Source organism: Coturnix japonica, chromosome 7 (genome assembly GCF_054131305.1).
Source record: "Coturnix japonica strain WE chromosome 7, WE-NBRP24, whole genome shotgun sequence".
In the NCBI taxonomy this organism is placed as follows: Eukaryota; Metazoa; Chordata; class Aves; order Galliformes; family Phasianidae; genus Coturnix; species Coturnix japonica.
The window spans coordinates 22,426,907-22,448,628 of NC_140669.1; the positions used below are offsets into that span (position 1 = coordinate 22,426,907).

The 21,722-nt window shown below is 39.5% G+C and overlaps 2 protein-coding genes across 2 annotated transcripts in view; one reads left to right on the forward strand and one right to left on the reverse strand.

The window, feature by feature from the left end:
* Positions 1 to 4,384: 4,384 nt before the first annotated feature.
* Positions 4,385 to 21,722, forward strand: part of RAPH1 (Ras association (RalGDS/AF-6) and pleckstrin homology domains 1) — a 182,630-nt gene continuing 165,292 nt past the window's right edge. Inside the window, exons 1-2 of the mRNA XM_015868251.3 lie at positions 4,385 to 4,536; positions 12,075 to 12,171. The gene's annotated coding sequence lies outside the window, so the exon portion shown is untranslated. The remainder of the gene's footprint in view (positions 4,537 to 12,074; positions 12,172 to 21,722) is intronic.
* CTLA4 (cytotoxic T-lymphocyte associated protein 4) lies at positions 14,475 to 18,695 on the reverse strand. Its single transcript, XM_015868257.3, has 4 exons — positions 18,511 to 18,695; positions 17,006 to 17,356; positions 16,435 to 16,544; positions 14,475 to 15,587 (listed from the first exon to the last, which is right to left on the reverse strand). Exons 1-4 carry the CDS (start codon positions 18,566 to 18,568, stop codon positions 15,489 to 15,491), a joined length of 618 nt encoding a protein of 205 aa, XP_015723743.1. The 5' UTR covers positions 18,569 to 18,695; the 3' UTR covers positions 14,475 to 15,488.

Consider the following 21,722-nt stretch of genomic DNA (forward strand, 5'->3'; position numbering starts at 1 on the left):
GGTCAGACTTTGGTCACGTCCCCTCCGCAGCCGTCACAGCCCGTGCTCGCGGTTTAGCCCCGGCTCACAGCCCGCCCTCCGCCCCGGGTTTTGTTTGCCGGTCCCATGCGCTCCGCACGGACAGAAGCAGCAGCCGCGGGCGGGGTGTTCCGGCAGGGGGGGCTCGAGGAGCAGCCCGGCCAAATGCCTGCACCGCCGCCAGGAGGCCGCACGAGGGCGCTGCCGGCACAGCCTTCCGCATGCAGGTCAGGGATCCGGAGCAGCGGAGGCTGAGGGGAGGGGCTGCGTGAAGAGCGGGGCGGCATCAGGGGGAGGTACTCCTCCTCGCTGCAGCATCTGTAATGATTCCCCAACCTAGCTGTGCTGACGACCCTGCTGAAATCAGGGCAGTTAAATGATAAGATTAAAGGTGTGTTCACTCCTGACCGGAGGAGCTTGTGCGACCGTACAAGATCTGGAAACTTCTGTTATGCGGAGTGTGTTAAAGGAGGTATGTGGCACTGCCTGCACTTGTTAAACTAAGAAAAAGAACAGAATTCTCACAGAGAAACACACATTTAATGGTATCCTAAAGAGAACGAGAAAGAAAACCGTGCTAATACCTTATCCTGGCATTGCTACAAAGTTGGAGATGCCAAAGAAATTGATAACAAGATGGATTCTGTTACAATGATCCTGAGTTCTGGATCCTGTCCAGAAACAGTTTTGTGCAGCCCCGTAGAGACTTCAGAGATCAAAGGCATCATCTTCTTTTCCAGTGTGAACGGCAGACCCAGAGCCTGCAGCAGGAGGGCACTTACATTGTGGGTCCGGAGCTGCTCTGGGCAGGGGGCTGCCCTGCCCATGCCAAGGAAAGACAGCCCCTGTGTGAGCTGCTGTGGTACATGGTGCCTTTGATGGTGCCTCCCCCAGGAGGGAAGGCTAAGCTGGGAACTGTTCCAGGGTACAAAGATGGCAACAGCTCGGCTGAATATGCTATGGCCAGGGAAGAGCCGAGGAGAACACTGAATGTCAGAGACCAGGGAAACACAGCAAGGAAGTAACTGCAAAGGTGTTACTCTTGCATTCTTGAAAACATTATAGAGAAGAGGAAAAAAAAACTCCGCAAGGATCACACAGAACACAGCTGAGTTTTCTGGCACTCAGAAAATCACTGATTTAACCAACATTAAACTTGCAAGCAAAAACCAGACTTTGAGAATGAGGAGCTGGCAGGCAAGTTGATCATAAACTCTTCTGATGTGCTTTTTTTCTGTCACAGGCTACTTCTAATCCAGTGAAATGTGGCTTTTTGTGTGGTCAAAAGACTTTTGTGTTCCTTCAGAGTTCACTAGAAGGAAAGGGTTGAAGTGCCCCTTTTGCAGTCAGCTTTGTTGCTGTCACCACAAGAAAAAGGATTTGGAGTAAAAATTAGGATGACAGTGAAGAAAACAATAGAAATCAGATATCTGTGTTTCTAGAGAGCACAAATGTTGAAGTGACTACTCTAAAACGTCACTTACCCTGTTGACATTACAGACCATCAGAGGATATTCTCATGAATTGGCCTTTGTCACGTACCTCCTTCACCTGCTGAAAGGTAGTGGGAACAACTGCTGAACTTGTAAAGCAGTGGAGGGATATGAACACTGAGACAATGGTAGTTAAGTACACCTCTTCATCTCTTTCCTCCTCCTTTCGTATTTTATATTCAACAGCTAATGTTCCTCTGTAAGATCAGTAGGGCCAAGACAGAGCATCCATAGCTAGCTGTAATAGCTAGCTGTAATAGCTAGCTCTTCAGCTGCTCAGCCCCTGTCTTGATCAGCTGTCATTCTGTGGCTTTAGTGCACACTTTATACTTCAGGGTAGATTTGAGAACTCTCTTGTTCTCAGGATAAATCCTTACTGAGCTTAGTTCATGGCTAACATTGAGTTGGCCCAGGGAGACGTGGACATATCTTATAGAAACCTGCAGCTCTCCACTTGCCTGTGATAGACCGCTAGCAAACCTTAAAGAGTAGGCTCTTTACTCTTGGTCTCTAATCTCAGCTGTGTGGTTACTGGTAGTAAAAAGTGAAAGTTTGCTCAGGGGCGCTTTTGTTGTTCTAGCCAAAGAGCTTCCTCCTTTTGGGGTCTGTAGCCTCAAGCAGCTCTGACTGAGCCACAGCGCATCACACCCATATCCAGAGGAGACATCAAGCATCTGCTGGATTCTCCTACAGTGTAATGAAGATGGGGGACAGAACTGTCCATGTTGCTAATACAAATAATGACAAGTCCTGGATTTTCCTTGTCCTCATCTTAATCAGCTGAGTTACAAAGACATCAACCCCAGAAAAGTCTTTGACCTGCAAATTTGTTTAGATTCTGAGATAGCATTACTACATTCTTATGCTCTCCACTAAACATTCTTTGTTGGATGCTTACCTGGGAGACAAGATACTTGACTAAGTATTTTTGCTCTCATCTGGTATCCCTACTGAGGTTCATACTCTCCTAAATTGTTCAGATGGCTATCAGAAAAGGTGAAAGGTGGTGTCGCCTTGTTCTTGCTGTGTTCCTGTTGATGTTAAGTATTGATGTTACGTTAGTATCTAATCCTTAATCTAACCATAGCACTTTTCCCAAGGCTAAACTTAATAATTCCCCGGGAATATCCTTCTGGCTAGAAGCTGCCTTTGGTTTCCTACCAGGCCAAAAATGGAGCTACACATTTTTAGCTACCCCTGGAAAAACTGATGTGAAAAATTCCTGTTTTTCTCCATTGAACTGTTTATGGATCTGTTGTTCATCCCATTGCTTCAGGTGACTACTGAAAATTCACATGCATAAATCCTTTTCCCCTTGACTTCAAAATCAGCTGCTTGCCTTGGTCAGTCTCTATAATTATTTCTGCTTAGACAGTCTGCTGTACTGCACCAGCAAAGGCAATTCTGGGCTACTGGAAAGACCATAGTGACAAAGTGGCATACAGTACATGTCACAGAGATAAGTATTGCTACTGATGTTTTTATTGGCCTAACTATCCCATCTTTAGCAAAAGTATCCCTTTAGACACTAATGAATACCTCTTTAAAGGTACTCTTGGATGTATTCGTGCATTTATTTGTGGTCTCAGGTCTTTTTAAAGGCTTATTTACACCTGATGCTGAAGGATGCCTGTTGTGCCCCAAGAATACATAACCATTGCTTGTTTTGTTGGTGTTCATAATATGATGAGAAGTATGCAAATGCATAAGGTTGTTTGTAAATGCAATCCACAAAACATGGCATTCAAGTCCTTAATTAATTATATTATTGATCAAGGCACAAGATATTGATTTGGGCATTACATGTTAATTCAGGAACTAAGCCATTCTTTTCTTTCTACTGAGCTTAGTAAGAACAAAGCAGTAACAAGTATATAAATAAATATATAAATCAAAGCCAGTCACGCCACTTTATTTCTCAAAGGGTTGCTGGGTTGCTGTGGTTACGCTGTTTCTAGTGACATCAGTGAGGGCTCTGTAATGCTTGCATGATGGACTGGTTTGGGTGTCTTTTTTTCTTTAAGAAAGAACGGAACTGAGGGGGAAAAAATTAATTTGTCCATTTGCATCTTTCCTTCTAGTCATGTTTTCATAGTTGGATGATTAGTGTTAGTGGTTTACTGAGGAGCAAGTGGTGATTTTTTAAGTTAGCTTTATACAATATAGTTACAAATAATTCTAGCTGATATGGAAACATTAAAGTTTTTCATCTAAAAAAAGAAACATTTCATTGTTTCCAGGCTTTGAAAAATACCGCTGATATTTTGTGCCATTCTCAGGGCCATTTGCGTTTTTGTCAAGTTTTTCCATTTCTTATAATATGACAAAGAGATCAGAACAGGATCAGAACAACTAAAACAGCTGAGCATTTTTGTTTACTTGGGTTCAAGGTTCTTTTTAGGAATTCAAAAAGTGACAGTGTAAATCCATGGAAGAGAAATCACTTAAGGTTTTTAAATACACAGAAACCACCTTGTGAAGTTCCTGAGCTGTTGGTGAAGGAAAGCTAAAACAGTATTCTGGGGATATTTCGTAGCAAACTTTCCATGCTGTTATACTCTCTGCAGACATCAGCTCTTGGTAACTGTTCCAAAATGCACAGCAGAAACAGTGCAGAACATCATTAGTCTGACTTGCTGAGGGCTCAGGTATATTCTTATGTTCTCGTTGATGCCTGTGATAGCAAATTGCAATTTGGTTTGATAAATAACATCAACACTTAAAATACACAGTGTACTCCATCTTGCTTGAAGGTCATGGCATGGCAATGCCTTCCAAGCGGGATAATTGCTTTGTAGGGAAAGGTGTTACTTTTTGTCACTGTGTAGCTGAACAACTCCAGGTTTGTAACTGATCTACCATTTACCCTGTAGGCCAGCCAGCTCACCTGTGTAACACAGTATCTCCTGCAACACAACTGGTGGTAGGAGCAATTGGATGTATTCTGTACAGAAAGAGGAAGCAATCAGCCCTGCAAAAAATGATCACAGAGCTCTATGAGCAGCCTGCAGACAATCTGCTTAAAGTAAGTAAAAAGTATAATCTCCTAACAGTCTAACTGGTTGATTAAACACCCAAGATGTTGTTTGTGTTACATACACATGCAAATTCATATGTATAAATACTTTCAGGTGCAATTGTCTAGAGGAAAGCAATTTACATCTATGTTATTCCAGTATTATCATGAATTCCCAAATATAAACCTGGGGAGCAAGAGTACAAATACAAAAGCATTTGCTTTATAGATGTTCCAGTGAGGGAAGAATGTACCAGTGGAACTGCAGCATGTAGAGTGGATGTTGAAGTATGTCGAAATTCGATGTGTGGTCCATTATAATCATTTCTTATTTCATGTGTATGGCAAGGCCTATTCCTGATTTCATAGAGACTGGGAATGTTTACCTTTAAGAAGGGAAAATTCAAGAGGCATCCTATTCATGTTTATCCATACTTGGGTCAGGGCGATGCACAGGTAAAGAGGACAGAGCCAGGCTGTGACAACATGACAAGAAATAGGAATAGAAATTGGACAAGAAATAATTCCACCTAAATTCAAGAAAACATTTTTGCTGGGAGTGGTCAAGCACTGGCATAAGCCGCCCTGAGAAGGTATGGAGTGTTCATCCCTTGAGGTACTCAAAACCCAGCCAGTCACTGCCCTGAGCAACTGACCCCACTTTGCACAGGTGAGTTTGGACTAGGCAAACCCCAGCGGTGCATTCCCACCTCAACCATTCAATTCTCCATGCCTCTGTTCCAGTCATCTGTACTGCTGTGCACATAATTCTCTATGATGAGTCTGTATAAGTTTTAGGTTTCATCTGGACTCACCCCTTCCAGCAGAAACAACAAAGGGGAAAGGCTTTCTGCTTCACCACTTAGGAATCCAGAGGTGGAAATCACCATCTATTTAACTGCTGAAGTATCTATCTACCTTTGCTTCTGCCTGATATGTCTGGTCTTGAGTCAGACCTAGAGATACTGCAAAGCAAATACTGTATTAGTACTCATTTATACTGTACACTTCTTGATTATTGCAAATATTATCACATATTAAATACATTCAAGAGATACTGATTATGTGTTGTCTCACTACAGAACTAAGCAGCTTCCAGTGTTCTCATAGCAAGTGTGTTAACATATTTTATTTTGAATGGGGTGGGGTGAAAAAAGTTCCAAAAAGATGATCTACAGTCTCTCATGCATAAGTACCTACAAACTGTAAAATAATTATTACCAGCACAGATCAAATTCAAACCTTTCTAGTTGGCAGCACAAAAACTGGCACAAAAATACAAGATGTATGAGTTTTCAGATCAGGGATCTTTCTTGCATAAGAACAATAATTAAGAGTTTTCACAAAATGATATGATGACTTGGGTTGGAAGGGAACTTTAAGATCATTTAGTTCCAGCACCCTGCTATAGGCAGGGCCACCTCCACTAGACAATTTTTAACCGGTTTCTGCTGTGTGAAGAACTTTCAAGTGTCTCAAAATTGTTGAAAAGAGCAATTCATAGTACTCATCACTAAATCTGATGTTGATCCATGCTGTAACAGGGCAGTGCTGATGACATATTCTCTTAAGAAAACGTTAGAGAGCTTTAATACAACAAATAAATTATCATGGTGTTTACTATTATATCTGTTATGCTTCACAATAAGAATTTCCTATTCTGTATCAGAGAAAATTGCAGCCACTCAGGGTTTTGCAATAAAAATCAGTAATATATGCCAGCCTTGAAAGTAGTCTACTGAAAGTACAGAAAGGGTGAGCACTATCCTAGGATAGTCAGTGTTCTGAGAATGTTCCTTCCCTTTGATGTGGGATCAGGCAAGGAAGCAGCAGTCTGCATGTCTCTCTTCGCCGCTAACTACCACAGCCTTCAGGCAAGCGGCTCTTCATGCTTCTGTCTTTGACACGGTGCAGAAATTCTGATTTTGACTCAAGGAAATTTTTGTCAAAAAACAGTTATCAGCTGCACACATCTACACACACACACACACACACACATGCTTTTTAAATAAATAATCATTCTCTCTATGAAGTTTCCGATGACTAATAGGACCAGTTCACCACTGGAGAGTGGCAGCCATTTGTTCATACATACCTAAGTGAACAAATTATGTCAGGAACTAAAATGAGCTCCATATGACTTGTAGGGTGACTGGATTTGAGATTTTGTTGGAACATTCTCTTTAAACACTTTACAGATATGAGATTGTCATGGTAACTCTTGTGATCACATATCATAGGAGCATCAGATTCATGTTGAAAGATCTGAAAACAGCATTTCAGCAAAACATGGAACTATTTTCTAGTAACTAGACAGAAACATTTAATTTTTTAGCCAATTTATGTTTTATTTCAGAACAGATGCAAGACTATGAATGTGACATATTTTTTTAACTTTTTGATGAAATGTTGGCTTAGCTAGTTTGGGAAGCCTTCAGCTTCAGTTCAATGTATAGCTATGTGTATTTCATATGTTTATTTCTATATTGATATATTTCACAGAATCACAAATTCACCAAGGTTGGAAAAGACCTACAAGAACATCTGGTCCAACCACCCACCAGTAACCAATAGTTCTCACTAAACCATTGTTCATCAGCACAAACTCCAAATGTTCCTTGAACACCTCCAGGGTTGGTGACTCCACCATCACCCTGGGCAGCCCATTCCACTGCCTGATCACTCTTTCAGAGAAGTAATATTTCCTAATGTCCAGCCTAAGTCTCCCCTGGCACAGCCCGTAACCATTCCCTCCAGTCCTATCACCAGTTACACAAGAGAAGAGGCCAACCCCCAGATCACTACAAGCTCCTTTCAGGTAGTTATATAGAGCAATAAGGTCTCCCCTGAGCCTCCTCTTCTCCAGACTGAACAATCCCAGCTCCTTCAGCCGCTCCTCGTAAGGCCTGTGCTCCAGACCATTTAAGAAGACGCTGCATTTGGAGATGAGATTTGTGCCATGCACAGACAGGCTGACTTCCTCTCACTTCCTGCAGGATCTTCCTCTTGCAGCCTATCTACCATACAGGTGCTATGCAGGACATTATCGTCCTCTGCATACCATCAAGCTACTGATTAAGACACATCCTGTGTCCCCTCATTTGTTCTTCTAACTATTTCATATATTCACATCTGGTCCCACGGAGCTTCCACTGTTGAAAGAGGAGAGAGGAAATACGTGTCTACACTTAGGATTATGACTGTCTTAGTTCCAGGAACCATAAAGCAGATGTTTAAAGTACGTTTCACTCTGAGGCATCTGAAACCTGAGAGTGAAGCAACTTTATCTAGCCCCATGATAGAACAACCAATATCTTGCGATCAGGGGGAGCTGAGCAATCACTATGTTTATTAAAACTGATACAAAAGCTTGGTCATTCTTAATTAAAAAGTACGAGAAACAATGGCAGCTCATCTGAAAAATATAATGAAAAAAATACAGTATAAATGATGACATTAATCTGAAGAATTCTTACACAGTATATGTGTCTGTTGTTCATATATGAAAGGGAGTAACAGGAGTTTGGAACCTATTGGTATAATTACATCCCATTATTGAAGAGAGACGAGTAGAGAAAAGAACTTAAAAGATGTTCTATTTTAACGAAAGAGTACTGTAAAGTGCAGATCAAAAGAATAGTCATAAAATAAAATGCAATATAGTGGATTAGTTTTGTATTATAAGAGAAAGGAAAATATTATTAATTTGTGAAGCAGACAGTCATCTTTGCTGCAGAATTAAAAATGAGAGAGCTCTTATAAATGCTACCCACACAATGTAGCACCTCACCAAAGCTCAACTATGAAACCAGTGTATTCTGCTGATTACTGCTGTTCTAGCCATCTTTCCTGCATATAAAACATTAAGTCAGCTGGTTATGAAGCTATTGAATGTTTCCAGGGTGTAATTTACCAGAAGGATTTGATAAGTTACAGAGAAATGAACTGTTTTGCTTTCTGATCTTGATTAAGTCCTGCTAACATACCACAATTTATAACAGTTTCAGGTGCAGGTTATTTTTAGGTCTTTCTTCTCTCCTCTGTTCATTCCCCCTCCCCCCCTTTCAAAATTATTTCTCCAATTTTCTACAAGTTAATAGCATCGAAGTTTTTAATCTGCATGACGCAGATAAATCAGAGCAGGTTTTATTTTTCTGTGAAACCATCTAGCATTGTTTCTAGAGCAGGTAAAGGAATCACCAGTTGGTTGTATTTGCTTTGGTTCAAACGAAGTAAAAAGATGACAATAGCAGCAATTAGACACTCTGTCTAGTAGCTAAGAATATAGACTCTGAAAACATAGAAGAATAGAAGAAATCTTATCTAAATTCCTACAAAACTTCGAACACCTCAGCTTTCCTCAAACACCTGCACATAGAGGTCTCTGTAACTTGGCTGAAGGCCAACAGAGACTTTCAATGAGAGTTTTCACAGCAAAGGAAGCTGAGATATTTCTTACAGTTCATGATGATGTGAGTGCCCATTTCTGAGTACTGTGAAAGTTAGTACATGCCAATCCACTCTGTGGACAGAAACGGCAAAAGCAAGCAGTTCTTATGCTGGCCCCTTTCATTACCCATCCCAAGGAGAATTTCTAGAAGAACAACTGGGACCTACTTATGGTGTAATAAGTTAAGAGTAACCCATTTCATGTAAAGCAGGACTCAGTTGTTGTCTGAGTGTTTTGAGCTGTTGGTGTCTTCGTGATCTGACCACTCAGATAGTATGTTGAAAAAAGCATGGAGTATTTGCTATTTTTATTTATGTATTTACATAAAAACAGCAATCCTACCTATATATTTCATGCAAATGATGATCCTTTCCGTCAGAGTTATCAGCCCAAATATTAATATTCATTTCTCACAGAAAAGGCTCATCAAATGCACTGCTCCTGGCTAGGAAGAACAAAGCATTCAGTTACTTTTGTCCAGCTTTCAACACAAGCTGCTGCATCACAAGGCAGAGCTACATTGATGAACACATCCCACAGAGCTGTATGATCCAACCAGATGTTACCCAGTAACTCAAGCTCTCAGTTTTCATGCATATCTTATTACAGGAGGTGTTCCTGTCTATTGGAATCATGTAATTATACGAGAAGCTCAGCTTTCCTTAAAAGCAAGGTCTTGCTTGCTGTTGAACACCAAAAACTAATCCAGAAGCAGTCCAGTGATGAAAGAAAAATATCTCAGCAACTTCTTTTTCCAGTGAAGGTGATGACTGTCTGGATCCTGATATGTGGCTTCAGGTTTCTGCCATAATTTTCACTAGTGTGCCAGGATAACTTTCTGCAATTGCTGCTGTCTCGTTACCATCAGTGTTACCAAAGATGACTCTTAATGGCTGCTCTATGTGTAATGAGTTTGTCATGAAAATAAGTAGCTCTCAATGCATTTATTTTCATTTTGAACAGTCATCAATATTTCATTACTTGCTGAACTGCTTACATACTAATAAGTAAAATATGCTTTCTTATCAATTAAATTGGCAAATAAAGAAGCAACGTGTAGCATGTTTGCAAGAAAACTGCATGCCAATAAATAACTGTACTAGAACAAAATTTATTCATGTTCTTGAATCCTAATTTTGACCACAGTCACATACTGTTTTCAATTTGTAAAATACTTACCTTGAAAAAGGCCTCAGTCTCATTTGTGTTGTAAAAAGTTTGCCTGTTGCTACTCCCATGAGCAAAAGTAACTTGAACAGTTCTGTTCTTCATCTGAATCATGTGGATGTTTGAACAGGACTGAAGTGCAGAGATGTCCCACCCCAGAGCAGAAAATGAAGCAGATCAAACAGAATGTGTTAAAAAGTGCTTTTTCAAAACAAAAGCCAGAAGAAAATAAAAGAGAAAAAAAAGTCAGTGAAGAAACTGAGAAATTTTTATTCAACTGTAACTTCACAATCTCTAAAACTGTTAATTAAGACATAAAACCACAACTGTGGTTAAGACAGCTGTCTTTGGAAATTGAGAGAAATCTCAATTTTAAAAGTTAAAAAAGAAAGAAAGGAATTTAAAAAAAACTGTGATGTTTTTAGTAGCTAATAACTTCTACTTCATGGAAATATTGTCACACCAACAAAAATAGTTCATGATTCCAAATGAAGTTTTGTTGTCTACCTGAACTCTTGCTTGCTCTGGCTCTCGAGCTTAAAAAAAACAAAAACAAAAACAAATTATTAAACTAATTTCTGGGGCAATTTTTTACAACCATTCCACCCTGACTTACTAAGATCTTCTATGTTCAAGTTAATATCTTCAAACATGACACAGTTCCCCAACATTCTTCTTTGATATGCAAAATAAAACTACCCTTAAATAAGGCCATTCTTTTATCACACAAAACATTCAAACAAAATGATAACAGTCACTTAAGTGCTGAGTGTCTGAACATAGAAATACGGGAATAATCACAGACAAGTGCTCAGGAATCTGCAGAATCAACAAAGTATGGTGTAGTGTATTTGTGATTCTTTCATCTTTCCCTACAGCTCAACATTTTTTTGAATTTAACCTCTTCCTTCCACCCCCTTTTTCTTCCCCATTCCTAAGCCTGCACTCAAAATTGCTTTCTGTTCCCAGGAAATGTAGAAGCTCCACAGTGTAGCTTCAAACGAGCACTCTGTTTACAAACGTCAAGAATACATTGTTTCTAGTAATGCATGAAACCATCTGCTGTACACCAGCCTTCTTTGGTTTGGATTTCATGACATAACTCTTGGCTACATCATATGATTCCTATTTATGTCTTTCCCTTTAGAAGCAGAGCTGTTTAGTCATGGTTCAAATTATTCCCACCATGGGGCAGATTGGTGCTTTTTTTTCCTCCTTTTTCCAGGGCTCTCTCCTCATTAATAGTTTTTCTCTAGTAGAAGAAAGAAGCCAGTCTTCAATGAGTGTTGCCTCCAAACCTTGCCACAGCTCCCCCCACACAAATACTCATACTTTTTAGAGCTGCAATGTTTAAAGTTAATATTCAGACAGGAAATGCATTAAGCTAGCTAGAAGTTACTTGGTCAGTAAAAGTGTTTGTTATTGAAAAAACAAACAGGAATTAGGTCTGGGTGCATCCTCAGCAAAGTTCAGAATGTAAGAAGGATAGGAACGGGATTAGCCTGAGCTAGAGGGCCCAAGGATCCTTTATTTTTATTTTTATTTGTTATGAATCTGTGGAAAACAGGATAACTGAGTTTTCCCAATTGATCTCGAGGCCTAACAAGGTAATAATTTCAGATTCACATGCTCATCCACAGAGTGGAAAGTCTGAATATTTCACAGGAAAATCTCCAGTGCTAAAGCGATAGACAACTCATTGCCTACTCATAGAATAGCCAAGTGGGAAGCTCTTGTCACATGCTTGATTCATCAACTAGGACTCTTATAATTGCAAATGGCAGGGAGAAAAATAGCTCATATAAAAATCAGATGAAAATGAAAGTAGAAGATCAGTGTGTGTGCATATGCTGTTTTCTTTGATGCAGACAAGTATACATGTGAATGTCCACACAGATGCAGCCAGAAACTCACTGTTTCTGTTTCTCAGACAGGTTGATCTTTCTTCTGTCTGGGCAAAGTGGACATCAGAAGATACTCTTCCTTAACCTCACCAAGAAACACTGTCTCATTACTTGTCTGTCCAGGTAAGATATTTGGTTATGTTTTTAAAATCCCTGTTCTAATGAGCTGCAAATTCTTCTGAGACCAAATCCTTTGGCCTCTGCTCTTCATATTCTTCCCAGAGTCAGTATGTCTGTGTTACTGTATTCCCTGGGAGGTTCAGTGACTGAGTATACATGCACTCTTTATGTTGGTACTGCTGTATATATGATTTTCATAAGCAAGACACTCTCCCAAGTGTTAGAGAACATCACAGGGCTTCAGGGGAATGGAAATTCAGTGAGGTCTAAGCACTATACTCTTCAGAGCTGGATGCTGTATGGAACATACAGAGACAGAAAGGCAAAAATAACATCTCTGCAGACACCACTCGTCTCTGTAGTACCAGATATAAATCATGAGAGTAATATGTCAATAGAATATGAACTGAAATCCTACTTTGGTCTTCAATGCCATATCTGCTTATGGAAGTGCACCTATTACTCTGCTAGAATATTCAAAATGAGAACCTGACTTAGAACAAAAATGGTAATGCATGTCTAGTATCACTTAGCTCAGGGAAGGCTGCTACAGTTGTAAGGAGAGCCAGAGAAAATTCAGAAATGCAAAAATAAAAGGATGTTGGAAAAAGTCTTGGTTGAAAGCTACTCAGAATAAAGAAATTTTCAGAGCAGCCAGAGAATTTGAACAAAGTCATTTCCAACACAATATTTAATAAATATCATACAGGGAGTTGTAAATGGCAGAAGCACAAAATGCTTCTATTGCTATATATGAGATAATTGTTTCTACTCAGGTGTCCCATAATCTTCACCTTTTGACTAATTTAGCAGCCTGTAGTTTTCTTAGGTCATAATTCTTCACTGACCATTACAGTTTGAATGTCTTAGGGAAATGCTGTTGCACTGAGAAGGATTTGTACCATTGGCTGCAGAAGGCCCAACCATGGTAGACTTACCTGTCAGTAATGAATGTGAACTGGAATGTACACAGATTCCGTGTGGTAACACGGGTCCATGGCCAGTTGGGGTCAGATGTCATGAGATGGTTGATAGGGACCCGAAGTATCCCTTTATGCAGGAGGGACAGATTTGGAAGATTATTTACTTGAGGTGCTTTTAGATTGCTTAAGAAAAAGAATCATTTGGTTGTATAGAAATTGTCAAAGAAGAGAAAAAAGAAGAAACAGTTCCTGACTAGGAATAATACACGATTCGGGGAATATCCGAGCTACTGCTTCCTGTAGTGGAAAAAAAAATATCGCCCTGAACTTTTGCTTTACCAGAGTAAATTCACTGGAAAATTTTACAGCTCCAGTGAGTGGATATGTGGGTCAAGTATATTTTTGCCAGTCACAGAACACACTTAGTAGGCTGCAATTGAATAGGCAGAAATTTGTTCATCTTGTAGTGTGGTCACCTCACAGGTGATCTTTGGCAATTTGTAAGCCCCAAAACACCAGATCAGTGGAAAATTGGGGAAAATCCCAGACTGATGACAGAATAATAAACGCCTTCAGGAAAAGGTTGTGTCACCTGGTACTACTTTTACTTAGTGTTCTGCAGTTGTAGGTGAACACTGAGAAAGCAGTTGGCACCTTCAGACATCTGAATTGGTGACAAATTGAGAGTGTGAATGTTTCTTTGTACATTGGGAGCTCATACAAGGTGAAAGGGAAAAAAGGGAAAAGCTAAACGAAGGAGCAACGAGATTTAGTGTTATACTGCCACTGCAAGAACCTGCTACAGTGGACTGTGAGGATGTGATTACAGTTATGGAGCCAAGAAGATGTATTCACAACTGTTAAACAGAGATATAAACTATCATGTTTTGGGGCTGTAAGGTGAAATTTTATGGCAAAGAGTTAAAATAGTAGATAATATGTGAGGAGACTCAAATGGTTTTTAAGCTCCATAAACCTTGTTTTTATCGGGTAGAATTTAGTGAGCTTTGAAGAGGTGCAAAGAAAACAGGATTTGAAACTAGAACTAGGCTTTTGTTTGAACGGGTACAGGAGATGCTACCAAAGTTGACACAGTTACCTTCTGCAAGTAAGTAACTTTGCTGGAAGTGTAAAGGTGTTTAGTAACATCTCTCAATCACAACATGGCAGCTCTAACTAGACAAATTGAAGACTTGTCAGATTTTAATGGTGACATCTGAGAAGGAGAGCTGAGAAAGTTAAATGCTTCCATGAGCTCACAAGCTTCCTCAGAAGGGCAAAACATTGGGTCAGAGGGGAAAGGTTCATCTTGTCATCACTGCTTTCTAACATGTAGCCACTTCCTGTTGCTTCTGAGAACAGTGAATAAGAAATGAACTTGAATTTGGGCAAAGCTTCAAGATTTTTATTGAATGATACGTAACTAATAAACAAGATTATACACTGTCTGTATTTTCATGGAAAATAGATTCAATTAAACACATGACATATTTCTGCCTCTTGGATAGATGCTAATTTAGCATTTGTAAAACTCAAGGCTCCAGCAGAGCTGGAACATCCTTCCAGCAACAGCCCCAGAGGTCTCCTGCTGGGCAGCCTTTCTCTCCAGCTGTGCTGTCAGCACTGCCTCAGATATCATCGATGTTAATTCCAGTACAGCACTGCTGATACAAAGTGCCAGAGAAAGGCTGACATCAGGCTTTTAGAGCAGCAGTATCATCAGTGCCAGCCTACAGTGATGCCTTTATGGAAGCACAGAGCACTAATGCAAGAAATTGAACCAATAAATAGCACTACATAGAAACAAGACAAAATTCATTTGTGCATTAGTGTGCCCTTCTGCCTCTTCCCCTTAGACCTGTAGGATTAACTTTGCAATGATACAAAAGCCTCTGTGGTAATAGTGTTTGGATTTCAGTCAAACGGTAGACATGGCACAGTGCGACAATAAGATGTTCAGCTGCAACCGCAATATCTCTTAATGCTATACATATATATGTATATTGAGAGACTACATATTGGTACAATACAACTCAAGAAATCAACGGCCTAACATAGCCATTTATATGTGACAGGGTTAACCGTGAAATATTAATGCATAAACTATTTATTCTCCTCCAAACTATAGAAGTTACAAAGAATATTTTCTCTCTTTACGGTATACCTTTGTAATAGAATCATAGAATTACCCAGGTTGGAAAAGACCTTGAAGATCAAGTCCAACCACAGCCTAACCAGTACCCTAACTCTAAAAACCCTCCGTCAAATCATATCCCTGTGCACCACATCCAAACGGCTCTTAAACAGATAATAAGACGATACATTTTATTACTTTGACTTAAGTCAATTAGCAGATTCTCCATTCCAGCTAGGAAACAGTCTCTCCATCTCCTTGTTTCAGTTAACAGTGATGTGAAATGGAATCACCTTTTTCTCTAGCTTTTCAGAAGGCATTTTCACATAGACCCCAGTAGTGAGACGTCGTCTTCTCTGGATCTGTAAGATGTGGGAAGAGGGGAAAATAAACAAGTGGTCATCTCTCTTTGCAGAAGATCTATTAAGAGGACTTGAGGGAGAATCAGGAGTTAAAGGGTTCATTTAAGAAAAGATAGAGTCCTGCTATTCAACTAGCACTTTGAAGAGACTCTTATTAGTGTCCAGCGTTGGCTCAAAACTGATTGTTTACACCAGACTTTTTCATTCAGCTCCTAGAGACAAGAGCAGATCGAAAAATATGGGACAGGAATAATATTTTGGTTTATGCTTTGACATCAGTTTTATTTCTACAATCCAGACTCCCATTGGAAGAAGCAGACAGATTTATGTTTCTTATGCCTTTGTCTTATGCAGAAGTTTCTAGCTGTGAAGTTAAATATACTGTAAGTTACAATTCCCTCCTGCCACAGGGGGAATCTTCTTTGCATTTGCTTTGCATGGAGAGAAACAGTGAGGAAAGTAAAAAATCAAATCCTGGGATTTTATGTGAATCAGCCATGTGAAATCAGAGTACACCTGAAGATAGTTGCCTTTGATACTAGACATATCCAAGACTCTAGCCTGTTTTAAGTCCCCAAACCTAAGCCAAGAATCAGTTCAGCTGACGTAAGTTGACTGTTTTCTGCCACTCTGGTAGCACAACAGAGCCATAAACAAGTTTAAATAATAAGTCCAGCAAGTTCTCCTTTTGCATTATTGCATCAGTACTGCACTGCCCTAGTAAAATGGCACCAGAGCACCCCAGTGCATTTGTTCCCAACATTCTCTCCTGTTCTCTTTCCTTTCTCCTTGTTCTTGGCACACAGAGGGTATTATTAGCAGGACAGGGTGAGTTGATGGGACTTACCACTTTGCCCACGACAACAGCTGAGATGATGATGCTGTAAAGAAAGAATCCTGAAGCAGTAGATCCTAATACCCAGAGATACATGGCAGTGTCTGGACAAGGTTCTGGATCTAAAACATATCATATTACACAATTCATATCACATATAGGCATCATAAAGAAGTCCCTGGAGTCAAACATTAACATCCACGCTGCTTTTCTCTACCATTTACTACCCCAGGATAATATCCTGCCCACTCAAACTCCAGTGAAAATAGGTTTCATGTACAGAAGAACAGACACTTCACTCTGTGCTGTTTTTGCACTAACATTCCTAACTTCCAGGACACAACATGTATGCTATATGATATTGCAAATGCTGTCATCCATAAGTTGCTAAATACATGGCATGTCTATGAATACACCTGTGTTAGGTGTGCACAGGGAGACACTGATGGAATAAAAGCATGATTCTCAAGGCCTGAATCAGTGTTCAGCCTTGCTTCCTACAAACAGCGCTCTGAAGATCTGAGACATACAGCAGCATTTGTAAGCTGGGAATATCAGAATGCTGGAAAGCTGCTTGGCTTACCAATGACATAGAGTTGAGTCCCATTTCCCTTGTTCATGAAGTATGGTGGAGGGTACATCCGCTCCATCTTGCAGACATAAAGACCAGTATCATTAGCTTGCAGGCCTGTGAGAGTAAGGGTCACGTTGTTTCTGCTTGGGCTGACATGGCACTGAATAACATCTTCCACACTGAACATTTTAAATTCCGTTGTGTAGGTTGAAGCACAGATTTCAGTGAACTTATCACCTGTCTGTTTGAGCAAAGTCACTCTAATTTCCTTTGCATTCCCAATGTGCTTGTAGTTACACACCAAGCTGGCAACTCCTTGCCTGTTGGCCAGTACTATTGCTGGCTGAGTCACTTCCATTACTGTAAGGAAGCAAAGAGCATCGTGGTAAATGAACAGCCAAGAAGTATCTACAGTTATATCATACTTTACTTGAAACCTGTACTATAAGAAGGGAGTCCTACCACCTCCTGTCTTCCATGGAAAACTCCTAGAAATGCTCCTATATCCTTAAAAAAAAAAAAAAAAAGAACAAGCAACCCTTCAAGACCACAATTAATAAAAAGACTGCATTAATATACTGAAAAATACTGACATGCTTTCATTATTATAAGTGATATTAGAAATCTCAGCAACTGTTTGCTCCCAAATAGTAACTTGACCACTTACTGCAGCAATGACCTGTGAGTTTCAGTTTCCTTCTGAATGCACAGTTTTATATGTGAAAAACAAAACAAATAAATAGGCTTCAGATGGTAAAGATGAACTTTGTAATTTAAAATTAGGAATTTAAAACCATAATTTCTACCTGGCAGAAATAAACATATTGCCATTTAGAAAGCAACGGATTGACATCCCGTTCAAAACATAGAACAGAATCCTTAGGGTGGTAGTAATACTGAATAGAAACCCTATATTTTTTGTTCCTGATCTTTTTACTCCAGCTATTCCCAAGTTACTGGATAGCAACGGTGTATATTCTAAGCTACAGTATAGCAACACACAGCAAAGCCCAATAAACATTCCACAAAAAATCTCCACAAATCTTAAGGAGAGATTGGTACACCATGTATGTCTCCACAGGCTGTTTTCTACAACTGCTGTACTCTGTCCCTCAACATGATAAGAACATATTTTTGCTTAAATAAGCTGTGAGGGCTCAGTATTTTTTATTCAGTTTTGTATTAAAACAGGAATGGGAAGGAAATGAGTAAAATCTCTCAATTCTGTCAAACATCTACCTCCACTTTGTCAGCTGCCAACTTTGCTCACAAGGCCTGGTTTGTCAAAATATTTCTTCCTTCATAAACTGCTCTGAGTCCTGCCCAGTCTCTCTGCAGATGCCTTAGCTCTGAAGTCTGTGTCTGGTTTTCCAGACACCTCTCAAAGCCCCAGACCTCATTCCCAGACTGCCCTATGGAGAGATCCCATGTCATCTCCTCTTGTACCCAGTCCCTGTCCTGCATAGATGTGAAAAAGAAATTGTAAACACCCCCAGCCTCCATCATCTACCCACCTTTGGCAGTGGCAGTGGCTGCACAGAGAAAGCTCACGGTGACCCATGCTGAGAGCATTCCTGCACTGGAACAGGTGTTGAAGGATCTGAAAGTATCTGATGCCTTCAGACTTTAAGACAAACTGGAACTCTCAGGACTGGAAAAAAGGTAACGCCTTTCAGGATACTGAATCTTCAAAATGTTTGAACCCACACAGAGTCAGTGTGTATTTATATAGCTGTGATCCCAGATGCTGTGCCTGAAAGTAATATGAAGCTTTGTTTTGGTTTTACGAGAAAGGAAATAGTAGGTGTGATCAATACGTTCGTAGGTAACCTCAAACAGCATGAACAAAAACAACTATTCAGCAGATGGAAAATATATATTCAATCCGAAACTGCCATCCATTCTTTGAGAACTGGGGGAAGAGAGGTAATCTTCCAATAGAGCAACTCAAGCCCATTAGTGCAGCTTGCTTACAAATCGTAGCGTTTAAAATTCTAGCAGTCATCAGTTATTTCCTATTAGGACAACACACAAAGAATTATTTCTGCCTAACGTGACACAGTGAATCAGTGCAAGCTAGCCTGTTTATTGAGGACTTCCCTCCCCCTCCAGTATCTTTATTTCCTTTAACATTAGTGCTTTTGATGTTTAAAAACTCCTGCCCCCTTCAAAATACTGATTATGACTGCAATGGCTTCATCTTTTCATACTAACAATATGACTTGGATCATAAACCAACTTCTTCTGTACTTCTAAGAAAAAAAAATGATATATCTAGGATTATAGCAAATGGCTTCCACCTCTGTACAACACTTTCTCTACCTAGAGGCTTTACTGCCCAACTATACTGAGATCAACAGATGAAAAACACTATAGAAGCTTTGATTATTGGTATTTTTGCTTAGAGAACTTGCCCCATACCAAATCTTGGTGAAATAATTTTCACCCAGAGGCATTTTAAAAGTCGTATCTTAAAAAAAAGTCTAAAAATCCTTGTACTTTTTTATGTGACAGCCTGTCACATCCATGAATCATTGCCTAAAGAATTTCTTAAAAATAAGTTACTCTGATGTTCATCATTCTTTTTTTTCTCCTCTACTTTGAGAAGCTCTTCTGGAGGATGCTTCATCATTTGCACATTAATGAAGACCAGCTTCTGGACTGTGACCTAGAAAAACTGATAGCATTAGTTCTTGAGCAGCAGCCTGCTCAGTCCAAAGATACAGGATAAATATTTGATCTCAAAAATCACAGATATACTTAATTATATAAATAAACTGCTTCCATGTTTAGGTGATAAAACAATTTTTTAATGACAAATTCATAACCACTTTGATTCCATTTAGTATTTAAAAACAGCATTGGAAATAGAACTGAAAATAAATTAAAAAATGTGACTCTGGGAAAATGGAAAAACTGCACCTAAATAATGAGTCAGGCCTGTATTTTATTACTGCTTTTATTAGCTTAAATAAATGTTATCAATAAAGTTAGTATTAAATAAATGCTATTGCAATATTACTTAAAGGAATATCAAAAAGATTAATGGCATGAAGTTATCAGGTTGTGCCTGATGTTTTCAAATCTAGAGTAGTAACCATATTACCTATCCTATGTATCTCTTTAGCTTGGGCTTTGTGTGCAGAAAAATAAATGATGCACTTGGGCCTCATCATTCATAATATAACCACTAGATAATTGACTGAGGCTGCAAATTGATGGTACAATTATCCAGTAAACATTTGGAAAGGATTTCCATGTGAAGCTCTGTGCTTACTGTCCCGTATAACCACCATACAGCTGAGCACTGAACCAGGCTCCCCAGGGTAGTGATCACAGCACAGAGCTTGCCAAAGCTCAAGTGTCTGGACAGTGCTCTCAGATATATGGCCAGATCTTTTGGGTGGTTCTATGTGAAGCCAGGAGTTGGGCTCCATGATCATAATGGGTCCCTTCCAACTCAGGATCTTGAGTTTATATTGAGTAGATACCAGATCAACAGTGTAGCAAAACGATATTCCAAATAAGCCTTCTCCTTCAGTGTTCCTTTCCTTCTAAGTTATGGCATGATTCCAAGGTCTTTGTTACCAAATGAGTTCCTCCCCAAAATCCACAAAATCTACAAGAATGGTCAGGGAAGCCTTTTCTCTCTACTCCTCTTCTAATTACCCTTCAGCTGATGAAGACTCTGGATTTCTGCTTAGTCCACCTTCCCTGTACACCATATAGGCTTTATGGTCTACAGCCAAACAACCTGGCTAACTTAGTTACTGATGCTTGCCTGTGCAGTGTGCCTTGCCACTCTGGCTTCATCTTTCAAACTCTTTTTCTACCATCTTTTCACTTTAACTGGAACCTGATACCTGGCCTACGGTCAGAGCAAGAGGGTGGGTCAAAGAAGAGCCCTTCCTTTGATATTGAGATTCAGAATATCTTTCAAGAAGGATGTGCCTCAGGCTAAGTACAACAGCATGTGCTTTGCAATTTCCATGTCCAAGATTTCAGATAAATCTTTCTTTTAATGCACATGCTTATATTGTCGTACTCTTCTCTTTGCTCCCGGGAGTAACATTAAGTCCCAGGTCAGAGGAAACCTTTTCACTCTACATATGCTTCCATAGTAAAGAGTCAGGACAGTGGAGAGGACTAAGTGCTTTGCAGAGTTAAGCTTCAGCCTTAGCTGAGGAATCAGCTGGTCTCACAACATCTGTGAACTTAGCATAGAGAAGAACATTAATTTACACTGAACACTAGACTGCAGTACTATATTGCAATTAAGTTAAATAACTGGGTTTCTCATCTAAGCTTCTTTGTCTTTTCGTGTTAGTTATTCACATTTAAATAATCTCAACTGCTTCTCATCATTGAAGACTTGTTAGGGCAAATATTCTACTGATGCCCTATCAGAATTCCCATTGCAAAATGTTATTATTCACTTTTTTTTTTTTTTTTTTTCACAGAAAGAAATTTCTTCACATTGTCTATGTTTTTTCTTCTCTGACAGGAACTTTAAAAAGTTCTTCATGAATTGCTTGAGATGTAATGGAGACAAGAAAAGCTTATCATTTGCATAAGTATCTGGTTTCAGGATATTTTGTTAAACTCAGAATGTGAGATCATGTCCTACTATGTTAAACAGTTCACGTTTTTACCGTGTTAGTTTGCCACAAACCTATCAGGGTTTTGAAGTGCATTGTCATTTGAAAAAAATCCAGACCTCTAAATG